Source organism: Chamaea fasciata, unplaced genomic scaffold (assembly GCF_029207755.1).
Source record: "Chamaea fasciata isolate MVZ Bird 193981 ecotype frontalis unplaced genomic scaffold, bChaFas1.0.hap1 SCAF_1, whole genome shotgun sequence".
Classification (NCBI taxonomy): Eukaryota; Metazoa; Chordata; class Aves; order Passeriformes; family Sylviidae; genus Chamaea; species Chamaea fasciata.
In genome coordinates this window covers 122,461,956-122,479,793 of record NW_027094086.1, presented here as the reverse complement: position 1 = coordinate 122,479,793, position 17,838 = coordinate 122,461,956, and the positions used below count along the sequence as shown (strand labels likewise).

Here is a 17,838-nt window from a genome sequence, read left to right as displayed (position 1 = left end):
AGGGGATGATTTCTGGCTGATGCAAAGAACATGGTTTTTTTTTCCCAGAAAAACTTCTCTGCGCCTTGATATATTTATTTAGTTGCTTGGACTGCTGGAGTAATTCTTTTCACTTGCCAGGAAGAGGTCTGTGTTTCTAGAGAGCAGGGTCAAGGAGTTCTTTCCTGCTTGACATGTACATGTGTCTCAGCTAGTGTGAGAAATAGCTTATGTCTGTGTGTAGAAATAGCAAAAGAAATTAAATGTGTGAATTGTAATGTAAATTTGAATTTATTTTATGGTCCTCTAAATTTTGTCTGCATGCTGCTGATTGTAGCTTCTACAGTTTATGGGAGATTTGCTGTTTTTGTTCTTAACTCATCTTTTCTCCACTGTTGTTCTGTGGGTATGTCATAAGAAACAGGACTGGAATTTGTTCTGTTTAATGAAAATAAAAATATTTATATCTGTTTCTTTTTAATAAAAAGCCAAGCCAGTTGATTGTAACAGATTGCATGTGGTCCTAAACCTCTACGGTTGTTGAAAATGAGCCATCCTTAAGAGATTAATTTATTTTAACTGTAAATCCTTCTTTCAGTATTTGTTTACAGACAAAATGCTTTTCCCTAATTCTCACATTCCTTTCATTGTCTGATCCTTCTTCCTTCCTTTTCTTACCAAAACACAAAGTGGATTAAATTCTGGAAGAATCCTGTGGCCTCTTCAGGGTGCAAAACTAACTTTGGCTATTAGCAAGTGTCATGGTGTTGTAATTATTTAGTCACCACAGGTTTAATCTGTCTGCTGCTGTGTTCAGAATCAAATTTCACGACTCCTATGCACGACATGATTTTCCCTTCCCTCCCATCTCCCTGCCAGTACTGTTTTCCCCGCCATTCTTCCAGTACTGTTTTGTACATGAAGATGATGCTTTCGGGCAGGGCTCTGAAACAAAAGCACATTCCCTAGCTGCAGCCTGTCCTCCCCGTGTGATAGGCACCTGCTGTATGAATCAATTTCTCTATAGACACACTTTTGCACTGCAACCCAAGGGAAGAAACCTCAATGCATGGAGAGTTTGGGCTACTGAGGGGTTATGTGTGCAGTGGCACATTTGAGAAATGAGAAGAAGAAAAGGAAAGGGTGAGACAAAGCCGGTGTGCCCCCTCAATAAGACATTAAGTGCATGTTTCTGCACAGCATTCTTCTCCTGTTGTCCGTGTAGGCAGCCGCAGCCCCACTCGCCACAAAGCCACCATTGTCCCTGGGGACTGGGTTGTTCTCGTGTGGGGGCGCAGCGGGAGGGAGAGACAGTGATGAGAGATGAATGGCCTTAGTATTTGGGGTAGTTTCAACCTCATATACAATCAGTTTCTCGGGGTTTCTCCTTTTTTATTTGGAAATCTTTACTTCTTGGCAGTAAAGATTAAAGGTACTTGCTCCTCTTGCATTCCTTTCTCACTTTTTCCTCCTGGTTACATTTTCTTTGTGAGGGGATGAGAAAGAGTTGTTTTACATCGGGAAGCTGAAAAAATTCAAAACCTTAGAGAGAATACCCTGTCAGAATGGTACTGGTCCAAAAAAAAAAAAAAAAAAAAAGTGAAATACAAGGCCGATATGTAGTGTGTCAGATATGTCAGAGCTGTCAAAAACTTTTAGGGGTGACTGATGGAAACTCTGGAAATCACCTAACAACCAAAATGATCCTTAGTCCTGTGCCAGGACTACAAAAAGCCATAGGAGCTGCTGCTGTAATGGGCACTGCTGGGATGAGGACCTGGAGGATAGTGGTGATGGCCACATGGCCTGGAGCTAGGCACTGGGTCCACGGAATTGGGAAAAGTAACTGCTAATATGTGAGCCATTTCTGTATTTTAGTAGGCGTAGCCAGGGCCATCCAAAAACCTCTGTGGTTTCTTATGTGCATGACCAATTCTGCAGCAGGACATTTATTATAGATTCTTTTTATGAAGAGTATCTCTGCTTCTGTTTGTGTATTTTTTTGCTCAATCTAGTCCCACTTCTTACCTGAGTATTCCTGTGGTATAACAGAATATACACATTAAATAATAGCAGGAGGATGGTGATGATATTTCTATTTCCATTTAATTTGTATTAAACTTGTCTTTTGCAACTATGCTTTTTTAACTTGAAAAGTTGAATTCTGTCAATCCTCTGTTGTTACCAAATTGTTACCTGTATTTGTGATGCCTATCATTACGAATATATCATGTTTGACAAGTGACCACTGTGTATTATTTTGCTCGTATCAGCTAGTACACATTCATAAACAATATAAAATTCTGCTTTATTTATGTGTCAAAAATTTTAAGCAAATGTGAGCAAGAAAATAATGTTAAAGCCATCTTTATTTCTTCTTAGGTACTTTTCAATGTATCAGTTACAATGAAAGGATGTCATACAACTGGAGGAAGAAAATACGCCATACTTAAGCCTATTGGTTTCAATGAAACTGCCATTGTCAATGTGCAGCAAAGCTGTGCCTGCCAACATGGACAGGGCACAGGGCACAAAAGAGTGTGGGCTGATGAAACTTCTCCTGACAGCAAACAGTCCCAGTGCAGTGACAGTAACTGTAGCTCTAACAGAGACACACTTCCCTCAGAGAAGTGCAGGCAACACCAGGACCAACCCATCTGCAGTGGTCAAGGAAATTGCATAGATGGAAAATGTTTCTGCTACAAAAACAAGCTGGGCAAGGTGTATGGCAAGTACTGTGAAATGGATGATTTTTCCTGCCCATATCACCAGGGAAACTTATGTTCTGGTAAGTTGCAGCATGTCTGCAATATGTCTGTATTTTCTTGGTTTGTTTTGTTTTCTGAGGCTACCGTACATGATGCAGGTGAAAATAATGATATAAGGCTGTCAAGAACAAAAATTGTTTTTGCAGAATTAGTGTGGGAAATGTTCTGAACATCCTGTTATGAATTCACACTCCTGGGTTCTCTTCACCACAGACATACACACTGTCTTCTAAATTTCACTACCATTTTCTAGGGGACACATTGATATTTTTCATAAGTTTAGCTATTTTAATATTTAAATCTCAACATTCTTAATAAGTAATGATACTGATTTCTCAAACAAAAAAAAACATTGTTCCAGAAAACTAGTTGATACATTTCAGTCTGATGGGAATATGAGATACTGAGAGATTAGGAAGGGATCATAGCTTCCAGGTGAGGTTCTGATTTCCTACCAGCCTAAATCAGTCCTGTGAGAGATACAGTGGCACTTGATTTCAAATACTGATATAAACAAGAACACTGTAGGGAATGCCTGCTTCCTAAAGGAGACACTAAGTGAAACAAAGTTGTTAGAAATTCTTTTTTTTTTTTTTTTTTTTTTGTAGTCCACTTTATGGTAGGGAAGAAGAAAAAAGAAATTAGGAAAATGAAAAGGAAATTGAAATGGAAATGGAAAATGAAAAGGAAGGAAAGAATCTGGACTATGCACATGAACTCTATACTCCTTCTTCCACAGAATATTGCTGTTTATTTGAATGGAATGTTTTCTTGCTAAAGAGGAGTTTGTTTAGTTTGCCTGAAGACTATTTTCCTGGTCATTGTGTTATTCCTAATCTCCATTTTTTTGATCCAAAGCAAAAGAGAAATTTTTTAGTAAAAGGTTTTAGGGTCACATCACAGTAGCAACTTTTGCTCAGTTTAACGATGAACACCAGCCTTCAGGACTGATCAGGCCAGTAACTTCTGTCCAAGTTGTTAACTTAAAAACTAATTAGAACGTCCATGTCTGAATTTGCTCTGTTTAAGCAAAAGCACAAGCACCTGTTTAAGGTAAAGCACAAGCAATACAAATGTATCCATCTAAAATTTATTTTCTATGTTTTCATGGAAGCATATGACTCCAGACTCTCTGTGTTGTAGGTAATGGTGAATGTGAAGGTGGTAAATGCAAATGCTTTGCTGGCTGGGAAGGTGATCGTTGCGAGTGCTCATCACAATCAGCAAAGCACTGCCTGAATTCAAAGGGCCAAATTTGCAGTGGAAGAGGAAAATGTGTATGTGGAAAGTGTGAGTGCACAGATCCAAGAAGCTTTGGCCGTTTCTGTGAATATTGCCCTACTTGTAACAAAGCCTGTGAAGAAAACTGGTATGTTTCTTGTGCTAGACTTGATTTTTTCACTCTCTAGTGTTGAGCATGAAGAATGAAACATGAAGAAATATTTTTGCTTGGCTAGATGCTATATTTCTTAGCTATTTAGATTGTAAGAAATTGGTACAATTCATACTTGGTACTTCTCTGTGCAGTTGGATTCACACTGGAAATTAAGAGAATTGCATGTCAGCATCTATTTTAACCATTCTTCATATGAGATCTCCTGGGTAGGAAATAAAACCATGAATTTGTATTTTTAAAAATAGAAAATAGGTCCTACTTTTGAATGCCATCAAGTCCAGTAATATTGTCCACATTTGTTTTTGCACATTCCTTGTGCATCTTAGCCGAAAGAAAGAAGTGTGGAAGTAGAGCAGTACTTGTGCCTTGTCACTGCTATTGATCAGCGGAGCAGATCTGGTCTTACCCAGAGAACAACCTTCTTCATCGCTCAGTTTTAAAACACTTAGTCTTTGCCATGCTATTGTAAAGCATGGCATTTTTCCTTGCTCGTGTAAAGGAAGGGACAGTGTGGAGGTCAAAATGTGCAAGCCCAGGAGGAGAGAATCTAGTCCAGGCTGTCAGTGGTGCTCTGTGTGATTTTGACATAGAGAGCAACTGCAGCCCTTTCCTTGGGTACAGCTCTTCTGTATCCTCTTGTCACATGTGTAATGTTCTGCATCTCACCGTAATGCAGAGGGTGAAGGATCTGCCTTTCATTGGAAAGGTCACTGTGCTCAAAACAGAACCATTGTTTGCTTGCATTTATTTCAATTATAGGTCATCTGGTGAAAATGCTGGAGAGCTTGGCCACATCTGGAAAGGTTGCTGCTAAGATTTCACTAGATAAAATGCAGTTAATCTTTCTGGCTTACGCTTGTTCAAAGTCATTGTGAAATCTGTGCCTTTGATAAATTTAGAAGATGGCATATCTTCATTAAAAATCCAATTAGGACTTTTTTGGGGATCTCTTGTGATGTCTGTCTCCTTCAGGGCTATACAGTGAAGACGGTAAGACTGAGAGCATTGCCTCCCACTTGAAGCTCTCTCTCTCTTAACAGCCCAGCAGTGCAGACTTACTTGGCTTTGTCTTAACATAACATCCAAAAATTACTGGCAAAGCTGTGTTTCCTCTATTTACCTCTACCCTTCAGTTCCAGCGTGCATCCAAATGAGATCGATAGGTAAGGGAAGACTAGAAAGGAACTGGAGGCTGAAAGCTGAAGAACGCTGGACCTCAGCTACATCCTGTGACGAAGTCACATCACAAAAGGCAGAGCAGGTCTTGGATGGAGGTGGCTCGAAGCCAAAGACATGTTTTAGTTTGCAACTTCTGACTAGCTGGTTCTGAGAAGCATCAGAGGGATAAAACACTGAGCGAGGTATCGCATTTCAGAAAAAAATAAATAAATGTTGCAATGTTTTTACTAACAGGAAAGCATTATGTGCAAGCAATACGTCAGCCTGTTGATACAATCTCTTAAAGGGGAGTGCAGAGAAAGACATAGGGTTTTAATTATAGCTTTTATTTTACAGGAACTGTGTTCAGTGCTATCATTCTAACAATACATCTCACTTAATATTTGACCAGTGCACAACCTCATGCGCTTACCTACTGCATTATATTGACAATACTTCAGGTAAGTGGCATTTTCTAGGTAATTTTAATAACAGATTAAAATTTATTGCGATTAGTAATCGCATTTGCCAGTGTTAGAATGTCTTTCAGAAGTATATCACATTATTACAATAACAAAGAAAGAAAGCAGGAAAAAGAGAAAAATCATACATAGCTTTAGGGAAAGTAAAAGATAAATAATAACAGGAAATAAGATTGTCAAGCATTGCTAAGTCCAGTTTTCCCAGCTCCTCAAGGAGTCATGTCTAATAATGATGAATCCTCCCTGAGCAATGCTTAAAGAAATATTTATAAAAATTTGTTATGGCATCTGTATGTTTTATTACTTTGAACATGCTTATATTATTTGACATTACCAGAAACAAAAAAAAAAAGGAAGTAGAGTGCTTACCTTTAGTTCAGTAATGTTTAGAAGTTCCTTTCAAGTATAACAAACTGCAGTTATGAGGGCTGTGGAAGAATAAAATCTTTTTTTAATAAAATCTCATAAAGTTTAATCACTCCATGCAGCAATAAAAATGCAGTTAAATGGTAACCTTTTGTCACTTAACATTTATATAAATCTTTTTATACTACAGTTCATAAATGAGAAAACTAATTGTGAATACTTTTTCGTAACTTTACTATTAAGCAAAGCTTACTGTGTTAGTCTACCAGTGTGGAGAGCACTGGAAAAGGATTCAATAAAACACATTTTCTTTCAAATTTTACCAGTGATCTTCACTGTCGTCTTGTGAAGATTAGATTATCTCTGCCCCAAACATCTCGAATATTCCATCCTCTCTACTTCAGCTATAAACTCACTTATCTACAGAGAATTTAAGGTGGGCAATACAATGAGGCCTGAGTCTTGGTTCTGTAGATTAAAGGAATAAGAATTTCACTTTTTTTCTACAATGGATCTGGATCTGTATTGCCTTTCTCGATATGCCCAACTTTAAAAGCTTGCATATGGCAACTTTTCCTCTTAATTTCCCTTAATTTATTTTCCCTTAATTTTTAACAGGCTTGTATTACATTTATGCAACATTGCTAAGCAGTGGTGGATATGCCTGCGTTAGAGGGATGTGCCTGTTCCATATAGTCTTTACCCTCGTGTTTTCCTTTCATTGCAGATTGTCTCTCTGGACGAAACTACTTTAGAGTCTTTTCCATAATCGTTATAGTTACCTTTCTGATCGGGTTGCTTGTTGTCCTCATCATCAGGCAGATAATTCTGCAGGGGAGTAGCAGTAAAGTTAAATCTTCATCTGATTACAGAGTATCTACAACAAAGAAGGTAACTGATTTCAGAGCCATCCTCTTCAGTAATCTTTTTCTTGCATATAAAAGTTAGCTAATTGCTGATAAAAATTGTATCTTCTCCTTCAAGGATAAGATGTTTTTGCCTACAGTTTGTACAAGAACAGTAACATACAGACGTGACAAACCAGAGGAAATCAATATCGACATCAGCAAGCTGCGATTAAACGAAACGTTCAAGTGTGAATTCTGAAGACTGCAAATGTCTAATTCCATCATGCTCCACTTTTAAATAATTACCTTTTGTACTCTGTGGGAGTCTTGACTGTTGCTATATGGTTTTTTCTTGTGCATTTCGTTGAATACTGTAACAAAGTGACATGTAAACATATTCACATTATGTGATTATGTTTGGAACTATAGCTGCTGTATTTTCTTAAATTTTTTTTGAAAGAGAAATGTGCGTTACTACTGTTCAGAAACATTAGTGTTGATGTAGCACTTTAACATATTCTAATTTATTTAGTTATGGCCTAGAATGTAGATACAAACTGGTCTGACAAAGCACTGATCTCAATCTACATGTAGCTAGTACTGATGTGCTCTGTGGGAATGGACAAAAGCTGTGACTGAAGTATAAACATTGCTGTATATTATAGCAACAGATGAAACTATTAAAATGCTCTTAAACAGAGTAAATGGTACCGTTATAGTTCTCTCAGTTGACAGATTCCACTGATTTGTCTGCTTATGCCTCTTATCTTTTCCTCATAAAAAAGATGGGATTAAATGGGTGCTCAGTTCCTGGTATGGGTGTATGTTGTGTGTGTACACACACATATGCATGTACACACAGGTAAATTATATATATATATATGTATAAATAGGGGGTTTTGTATGGATGATGTCACTTAAGGATAATTTATATCGGATAAAGAGTAATTTCTAGCTTTTTTACTTGTTTAAACATAACCCACACCCCCACATCCCCCCCCCTCCCATTTTATACAAAATTTAAGGTGTTTGGAAACTGAGTTGCAACAAAAAATGAGATTTTCTCTATCCAACAGCATAGTATACATGATAATCACTGCCAGCAGACTATGCCTTTAGAGTCAGCAGCATCAATTCCATTGCAAATAGATAAATTTCACCAGAGCTGTGTTTGGTTTGCTAGCTACATGTCAGTGTTTTGCCAAATAAGGGCTTGGATCTTTTTGTATGTTGTCAGGCATAAGTCTGATTTTACATGTGCTCTTTTTCTCTGTGTAAATTAGTTGATGAGATTAGGTTTTCTAAGTTTTTTTGTAACCACTTCAGTTTTTTGTGACTGTACATTGAGAAATGTGTACAGTGTGTGATGGAGAAAACAACCTGCAATTTAGAAGAAAGTGAGGGAAATGGGAGGCTTTTTCTCAAAAGAACACATTAATTGACTTTATAATATGGATCAGATTCTGCCTTCAGAAATCAGGTAAAACTCTTCCAAATGTGGTGGGACCAATATAAGCTTATCTGAGAGTAGAATGTGAGCTACAAAGTCAAGCAGAAGCATCTTTTTCTTTTTTGTCCCTGAAACCAGGTAGAGTGGTAGAAGACACGTTATTGTTATATGCTCATTGGAAGCGTCAGTCTGATTTACTATATGCTGCTGAAACCCTGTGAAAATCTGATCAACCTCTAATGCACTAAAACCTTGCTGGCAAAAAGAAAAATCATCTCAGAAGACAGTGTGTCAGTCTAACAACATTTATTACAATACTAAATATTGTCACTATTTGTCATAGATAAGAGCTACAGAAACAAAGCAGGACTTCCTTATGTGCAGTCTTTAGAAATTACTTGTGTTTCCTATCCTGTATTTCTTCTGTAAATTCCCACTGAAACCTGAGGAGTATGAGGATTGAAAGGAAGGCAGAATGTAGAAAAATGATGAGTGGTTTATGAGCGTTAAGTTTCTTGGGTAATGGTTCAAGGGGAATTGAAAAACATAACATAGACAGTGGGCCTTTCATTAGTCATAAAAGCTCTAGACCTTAGGGATTGGGTTTTTTTTAAAAAAAACCCTGTAAATTGGACTATTAAATGTTTTAAAAACAGTCTCCAAATAGGTCCTGAGCTTTCTACCATACAGATAAAAGTGTCTCCTTTAACAAAAAGAGTGTTTCTTTACATAACCCTGACTTTAGTATAGGTTAATTGTAGAACCTTAATTATAGATTAATTCTGTAATCTATCAAGTACATCTTAAACTCCCGTTTTCTTTTAAAGTGTATAGGACCATTTTCCTCCTGTGTAAATCAAAAGATTCTGAACAATTGATTTTGGTGGTATAAAGATAAAAGATTGATATAGGTTGACCTGCTGTTACCCTTGTCACAATTCGTGGCTGTTTGTGAGTGGGAAACAATTTCTGGTTGTCTATTTCACTTAAACAAAAAAAAATTCTTAGTGGAGTGTATCTAAGTATATAAAAAAGAGACTAATTATGTTCTATAAACAGTGCGATAAACCCTTAAAAAAAAAAAAAAAGATTCCTCAGAATGTATTTTCACTCCATAATGGCCTTTAAAGCATGTACTAAAGCTTTTACTGAACTGATAACTATCTTTTTTCAGTAGAAATTACTTTTCACTGTTAGAGGGAGTTCAGTTTTGTGGGTAGGGGATAATGGAACTGGGTTCTTGGTGGAAGAATGACTTGAGCTGTAATACCCATCTTCCAGACACATCATGCTGCTACTGCTTTTCTCCTGTAGCACTTGGCACTGGAGTGCTGCCTGTGAAGGGGCATGGCCAGTATTTCCTTGTCAGACACCTGCCTGAATGTTTAAAATGCTCTGGTCAAATAGAGCAGGCTCACAGGACAAATTGCACTGTAAGCTGCTTGCTGTCCTGAGATTAAAATATATATTAAAAAAAAAAATTATTTAAAAAAGGCAAAAAAAAGCTTCTTTTTTTTTTTTTTTTCATCTCCCTCATGGTTTTGCTGTATTGTGGAAGAGGCTAGTGAAAGAGAATAAGCTGCTGCTAATGTGACAGGTCAAGGCTTTTAGAAGGCCCATGGGGAGCTTATACAGAGCAGGATTCTTGGGAGGAGGCTTTGTTTCTAGGGATGGAATCTATCCATGAGAAACTCTGCCTTTGCTTGGTACTTGTTTCCCTCTGCCTTTGACCATGTTTTTCAGAAGAGCTGCTGCAGGAGATGAATAGCTAAACAAAAGCCTCACTATTTAGGGAGCTGTGTTCCCTCAGCACATGACCTTAAATGAGAAAGCAGCCTTTAATTCACAAGGAATTTCTTCAGTGATTGCAGAAGGACTGTGCTTCCTATAGTGCTTAATATGGGAGATATTAAAGACAAATTAGTTCATATTAGTTTTCAATGTATTGTGTGTCAAAGATGCTCATAAAAATAGGGGAAAAAATAACTAACCTCAGAATGGAACATTCCAAAGTTCTCAAATAACACTTCTTATACTGGGCTTTAAAAAAAAAAAATAGAAAGAAGTCAAATAATCCTACTGCATGCTTATATCCAAAAATATACCAGCAGATACTTCTATTTCTCATCATTGGTTTGGAGAATTGTTTTTAGATTTGATGGAGCATGTGCATGACTTTTCACATCATATTTGTTACTGTTAAAATCCGTATGTATAGTTTTCAAATTCTAGCCCCCTTTTTTAGCCTTTGACTTGTTATTTGCTTGACACTTCAGAAATTGCATGTTTATGTAATTAAAAAGTATGTATTTTACTTCAGATTTTTTTGAGTACTATAAAATGAAGAAATGCTATGAAATAGTTATTTCCAAACATCATGACTACACTAATAAGATTGCTGGAAAAGTGTGTGGGAAAATATCTGTTTCATCCAGAAAACGTGCACATGGTATGCAAGGAATTTTCATTGTGCCCAGCTGAAATTCCCTTACATTTGCAAGGACCTTAAAAATGAGCCTTAAAAAGGAAGGATGTTCATATGGGCATAGTTTACATTTTAGCTGTTATTTACAATTGGATTTATTTTTTCCTTTCTGTGATGTCATGAAAACCTGCTATGTAAAGCATTCTTCAGACTGCAATGGAAAAATATTATTTTCCCAGTCTGATCAAATATAATATTTATTTCCTGCTTAGTGTGCATGTTTTGCAAATCATGGGAGTAAATGTGTGCAACAGCTTCAAGCAACCCTCCATCCTAAAATAGGCATAGGGTCTGGTGATGCCCAGGGTAGACACATGCCAGGGCACGGCTGCCTGTGTGGAAACTTCAAAAAGGACAGTGCTGGGGCTCCCCACAGCATCCCTGCAGAAATGGTGCTCTGTGATCTTGCTTTGCCTTTTGTCAGGGCAGGAAACCTCTTCAAACTAGGATGGCTTGGCAGCACTGGTGTCCTAGGTTTGCATTGCAGGCACTTGGCCCCACACTGGCACTGCATGATGTGCAGTCTGAACCCTAATGCTGCGGACTTTTCTCATCTTTACTCATCAAAAATGCCTGCACACAACCCAGCAAGGGACAGCCTGTAAACGTGGCTGCTGCAGACCTCCATTACATCTCCTGGGGATCGTTTGGGTGCCTGCCCATTCACTTCCCACCAGCCCCGGGAATCTCCACCAGCCATCCTTAAGGAATATAAGTAGTAGCTGTGAGGGGCACTTCTCACAGAGGCATTTGTGCTGAGTCAGTGCTGGGTGACTCCTACTCTGCCACGACTGACTGGGAATGACGCATGGTGACAATGTCCTGGATACCATTTTGCATCAGAGGGGAAAGCAGAAATGAAGCAATACTTAACAAAAACACTAATTTTTAATTCTGATCTTGAGACTGCTCTGGTACACAGGTATCTTACAGAGATAGATACTTGTTGGCTCCTACAGAGAATTGAAATTCATGGAGGGGGTGGGGGGGAAAGGTTAAAGTTAACCAGTGGGAATGCATCTTTATATCAAGTCAAATCAGTGGTGTTTCACTGAGAGCAAGCCAGCTCAGAATGGTTGGCTTATCCGGAAAGGGGGCAAGGGGGGAAAGAAAAAACCTAAAATTTCTAGATTCTTAAGCTTTAGAAATGCTCTTTGAATTTCCTTTTCTGAACCTGCTAAAAAAAGGTACCTATTAAAAAAATTAAAATATCTGACATTTGTTAAAATAATGACTTTTGTCCAAATTCTATCATTTCATCCTGATACCTATATTGTATTTGGGCTGTTTTGGTTATATTTTGAAGGGAGATGTTGAAAAATGAAAGTCTTTTGCTGAGGCATTAGTGTTGGATGAATTCACTGTTCTGACATCTTCACTCTCACCTACTACTGCTTCAAAAATAATGCTACTTTAAAGTGTCTTACTTAGAGATTATGTGACAGCTATTAATAATACTACAGTTTTAAACTTTCTATTTAACATATACTACCTTTTGTAAAAAACATAGAGTGATAAATAATGTGTCTCTAGATTTTATGCATAGAGAATGTTAGTTAGGGAAGAGGTTTTAAATTTGATAACTTCTTACTGCTCATTTGACATTTTAAATGATACTTTTAAATCACTACTTTTGTTCATCTGGAAATATACTGAATATTTTATTATTTAAAATAGTATACTTTTATAGCTGTTTTATTAATTTCAGTTGACTACTAACTTCTATTGTAATATTTATTAATGAATTACGCTGTAGCATATTGAGATGTTTATTTTTCTATCAGAGCTGTAACAACTATGACATAGCATTATTTTAATGCAACATCATTGTACCTGCTCTAAAAAATAAAATCAATATTTAATCCAAATGGTTTTTTTCATATTTTTAATATTAAATATGTCTCTGACAAGGAAGAGATACTCACCTCCTTTTAAAAGTGTAAAGCACATTTACTGAGGTGCACTGATATCTACAAAGGGAAGAATATGATTGTGGTTATTTTAAGATTGAACAATACTGTGTCCAGAGAATATACTGTTTATTGGATGTAGGCAAATGGGTAGATGCACATTCAGGGTGAACTTTGAGAAGATGAGAAGGAACAAAACACTATCAGTTTGCAGGTGCAGCTGGTTTACCTTGTCCAAGCCATGTGAAACATGAATGCACCAGGAGGTGCTAGTACTTTGTAGAAGACAAGAAGATACCTCCTGTGTAAATACAGTCTCTAGATTGATGTGGTTGTGATAGCCTCTCTTCTCCCTTGCTCTGTTGGGTGGTAGAGGAGCTGGATTACTGGGAATGCGTAAATCTCTGCAGATGCCTCCTCTATACCACTCACTGCACACTTGGGTAACTTTATTAGTACTAGTGAAAACATATCACTGGTGAGGAAGGTGACACATTCTGTCCTTGCGCAGAATCAGTCACAGCATTTGCTTTGCACAGTGGCACAAAATTGCTTTTGAAAAGGACTTCAGATATGCCCTATATAAGGACATCTAAAATTTGCCATGATGCTTCAGTAAGACACATCTGTGGCATCTGCCAGACATCTCTGGTAAAATTACCCATCCATGCTGCCAACATGATCAAGTCTTTGCTTTAGGAGTGAGAGGGCTAGAATCAAGTGAAAACTGATATGTTCTCAATCATCATGTAACTTAGTGTCCAGGACTTAACAATAAAAGAGAAACACTAAGAAAAGGTCAAAACTGGAAGGAAAAAAATAAGTAAATATCACAGGGAAAATCTGTAAATCTTTTTTGCGTCTTTTATCAAAGCAAGGAACATCATCTTAATGTATGCATGGTGAGACTATGGGAAATTTCCTTTCAGAAATGCCGTAATCAGCCTTCACTGACACCCAGAGCAAGCAGAAGCAACTAGTCCTGTGAACAGAAATACACATTTTCCTTGAAAGCTCTTTATTGAGAAAACATTAATGTTATCATTACTCAGGGTAAACATAAACCTAGATCTGGATTTCAGGTGTAGAATTCAAGTGTATAACTTGAGCCAGAGCTACTGGCCTCCATTTTGCCATTTGGCAGTACTCGTGCAGCAGAGGCTTTGTTAACACTAAAGTCTCCCATAGCCAGTGATCCTGGCACCAAGCGGTGCTGCATATCCTGTAGGTTGTGAAATGATGGTAAGTGTTCTGTATAAAATCTTTCTTTCTGTCTTCTTTCCTATGTTCTGTAATCCAGTAACTAATTCATGCCTATATACCTTTAAATATCCAGGGTAGTGACAGGGTTTTTGACACTGGCATTGTATTTACCCAATTTTTACCCATATATACACAGTTGTCAGCAGGGTACAACAGGACCGAAATGTGTCTCTAATGTAACACAACTGCTATTTTGTTGCAGATGCCATTGCCAAGGAAAAGGCTTGCTGCCCAGACTCTCCAAAGAGAAAAGAAACCTAAAGTACAGCCTCTAAAGCCGGAGCAGGAAAGAGATCCTGATTTCAGCCACTTTTTTGACACCAGTCATGTAGGTGTATGCTATTACAGAATTTCTCTGCCTGCATGATTCCTTCTGTGGTAACTGCAGAATTTGATCCAATATTCAGAGGGAATGGTATAAGGGAGAGTTGGTTTGAGTGAGTATCTGAATATGCCTGATGACAACCAGAAGACAATGATTAGAATGAAGAATAAAAGCTTTGTTAACAGACTAGTTAACAATTTTGACTAGTAAAGAGTTAATCTGACAAGTAAGTGATTTCTTTTGCTTTCAGGTCTTCAACAAAGACAAGAACTTTGGAAATGCATTCCTGCTACCCTGGGTTTAAAACCAAGGAGTTTAATATATTATATAAAGTAAATAAAAATCTAGTTGTACAGAAACTCAAGTGGTCTGAAGCTGTGATTAGAACATAGGTGCTGTCAGTTCTTCTGGCTGCTCATCTTCTGCTTGGGAGTCTTTGAGGGGTCCAAGTTGGGTTGGACTGTACAGAATTCATATAAAGTAGACATAGGTTGCCAGTCTGATTTATTAGTACTCAAGAGGCCCCAACATTATCATCTGGTTCCTCGTTCCAGGGAAACTGTGGTGGGTGGCAGAAAGCAGAGTTTTCCTTATTTTTTGCAAAGCATTCTATCTCCTCAGCATGGAGCATAGCATGGTCTCTGATTATTTTCTTGGCCTTGAACTGCATGATTCATGAAGGACAGTTACTGTTTAATAAAGATGATGTGTATGCAAGCAGATAAAACTAAATTATTAACCAGAAATGCATAATAATGCCAAGTTATGTTACATATGCTTATTGAAATCAGTACATGTGCTGTATTTCTTTCAGCTCTGCAGCTTGCCAAGTCCCCCTTTTTGGGGCTCTAAGCCTCAGCCTAAGGCTTTTGTTTATGCCTGAGCAATCTGGAGAGCTCAGGACCTGTTTCTGAGTGGTGTTCCTCTGCTCTCAAAACTGCTCACAGGAGAAGCCTTTCTCACAAACTCCCTTCTGACTTTTTGGGCTTTGACCATAGCTTTACCACAGGCATTCTGAAAGCATCACTGAGGCTGTAAGATGTGTGGCCTACTGAGGAGACTGGAGACATGAAAGTGGATGGGTTTTCCACAAATTTTTAGACACACTTTTGCTTTACTCTGCTCTAGACAAAGGGGGAATTTCAAAGACTTACACAACATAATCATGGTGTTCTCTAGATTGTCCTTGTCTTCAGGGGTGTTTATGGCCAGCTTCTTTCCTTGAATCATTTTCCAGCTGCACTCAGGCTCCTATGGAAAATAAAAAACAAAAAACACAACAGCTAAAATAAATGCTTCCTGTCTTTCTCAGCTTCTCTTCTCCTCTTCTTGTGTATCTTTCTATATCTACATTGAGCTCTACCTGTGTCTTCTTTGAAAATTGCAGACACAGGATCAGAGGGCTTCATCAGGAAACAGCTGATAAGGAAAGCTTTTTTACTTTTAGGCAGAAAAGAGGAAGTCTATAGTGCAAAGCTAAACAGAGCATTTCTGAACTTGGTCAGGTGCAGTCCCATTCCCCTGCTCCTTTCCAGAGTTAAGGAGTTGGGGCTTTTTCTTGGTATACTAGCCAGTCCTCAGATACCCACAGGAATTCTCCTGCTGTAAGCTTTCAGTCACAGCTTCTCCAAGCTGTATGCAACACACAAACCCCAGAGACACATTTCTTCTCTAAAATTCCCATTCTGATGACAATTTTTTTCATTTATAAATATTTCTTTCTGTATAACTTTGTGTGTGTGTGTGTAGTAGTTTGAAGGCAAAACAAAGGAGAGGCTCCAAGTCAGAGACACAATTTAATAGAATAAAAAGGAAAGAAAGTAAACTAGAATAGATGCAATAATACAAAAGACCACTGACAGAGTCAGAATACAACCTGAGCGTAGTGATGGAAGCAGTCCAGATGAGGTGGTCTTCCTGAAGCAGTGATCCTGTAGAAAGCTCTGGTAGCTCGGGCCCTCTGGGAATCCAGTGGGTAAGCGCCCCTCTGGTGTTCAGAGTCTCAGCTTATATCCAGGCTGGAATGCTTGGTTCCTCCCTCTGGGCGGAGCATCTCACAATGGGATGGTGAGTCATGTGATAAGGCCTGATGGGCCCATTAACAGGAGGTAGTCCAGGAGGGGGTTATCTGTGAGCTGTGTAGCAAAGGTGCTGATGGGCCCATTAACAGAAGATAAGCCAGAGTGGAGGAGGCAGGGAGCACTGCCTCACCTGGTTTCAACAGTTCATGAAGATGGTGATAGAATATACTTCAACCCAGGACAGTGTGTTTATGTGTGTGTCTGCATATTCCACCCAAATTAGCTTTTCCTCAGCATCAAGAAGTTCATCTCTGATTGCTAAACAGCCTGTCAGTCTGTATGCAGACATGCACACACCTTTTTTGTATATGCTTCAAGTCACTTCATATGCCTCCCCTAATTTCTTGTGCATAGGAGGATCTTCCTTTTAAAATTCCTGTTTCTGTTAATGGCTAAGCTGCTATCATGTTGAGACTGTGACTTGAAGTGTTCCCCGGTGTCCTTATTTATTCTTTGTGCTTTTATCCTTTTTGGCTGCTGCCCAGCACATTAAACCTAAAACATAGAAGACAGACACAGCACCTTACTCAGGCATTTTTGGTTCACAAACAGGTTCTAATCACAATGTCAAAAATAATAAATGAATGTTTCCTTAGCCAGTTTTTATCTCATGCCTTTGAAATAAGAAGTTTTTTCTTCATGCCTTTGATTTTTTTAAAAAGAAAGAATCATTTGGCCCAAAGAAAGAAAAGATAATGTGTCAGATCATTTTGAAAATCCAAAAAATGTCATTCTTGGAAGGAAGATTTATTATTGTGTGACAGACTGAAAGTGTTTCATGCTGTCTAAAATGAAAACCAAGTAGATTAATTTCCAGACCCAAAACCAAACAAACTCTGGTTTCAACAATTTTTTCCAAGGTTCACTTCAGTGAAATTGCTGGGCCCTTGTGGTTCAGCTGAAGACTGTGTTAGAAGTGAACATGCTGAGCATCTTTAAATATCAAATCCATAAGATCCCCTTTGATATCAGATATATAGGAATTTAGGAATGTTAATGTAATATGTTATATTCCTTATTTAAAAAAAAAAAAAAAAAAAGACAACCTTACAGAACTTGTTCGGTAATCCAAAACATAAGAAGCTTTATTTATTGTCTTATCTGAGTTCTCTCTTGAATCACAAAGATTTTCTGCTAGCACATATTGTGAAGTATTCCTACATTTTCTATTTTCCCCCTTTTTATCTGCAAAAACAAAACCAAAAAAAGTAGTTTGGATTTAAACTATCTGAAAAAAATGCAATGCATAATTTCTTGTAATTTCCTATACTAACCAAGAACTTTGCTTGTCTAATTACCTGGATTTTTGTCAAGTGTGTAATTGTAC

General features: G+C 37.9%; 1 protein-coding gene across 2 annotated transcripts in view; it reads left to right on the top strand.

The window, feature by feature from the left end:
• The window catches only part of ITGB8 (integrin subunit beta 8), a 49,266-nt gene extending 34,150 nt beyond the window's left edge, over nt 1-15,116 (top strand). The window contains exons 10-15 of one of the 2 annotated variants that reach the window (XM_066196105.1): nt 2,362-2,767; nt 3,891-4,116; nt 5,659-5,762; nt 6,877-7,040; nt 14,308-14,433; nt 14,681-15,116. In XM_066196105.1, coding sequence (XP_066052202.1) covers nt 2,362-2,767; nt 3,891-4,116; nt 5,659-5,762; nt 6,877-7,040; nt 14,308-14,433; nt 14,681-14,734 — 1,080 coding nt within the window. In that variant the 3' untranslated portion in view covers nt 14,735-15,116. Of the gene's footprint in view, nt 1-2,361; nt 2,768-3,890; nt 4,117-5,658; nt 5,763-6,876; nt 7,041-7,133; nt 9,932-14,307; nt 14,434-14,680 lie in introns of those variants that run through there. The other variant, XM_066196113.1, reaches the window with a different exon arrangement.
• Nucleotides 15,117-17,838: the final 2,722 nt, after the last annotated feature.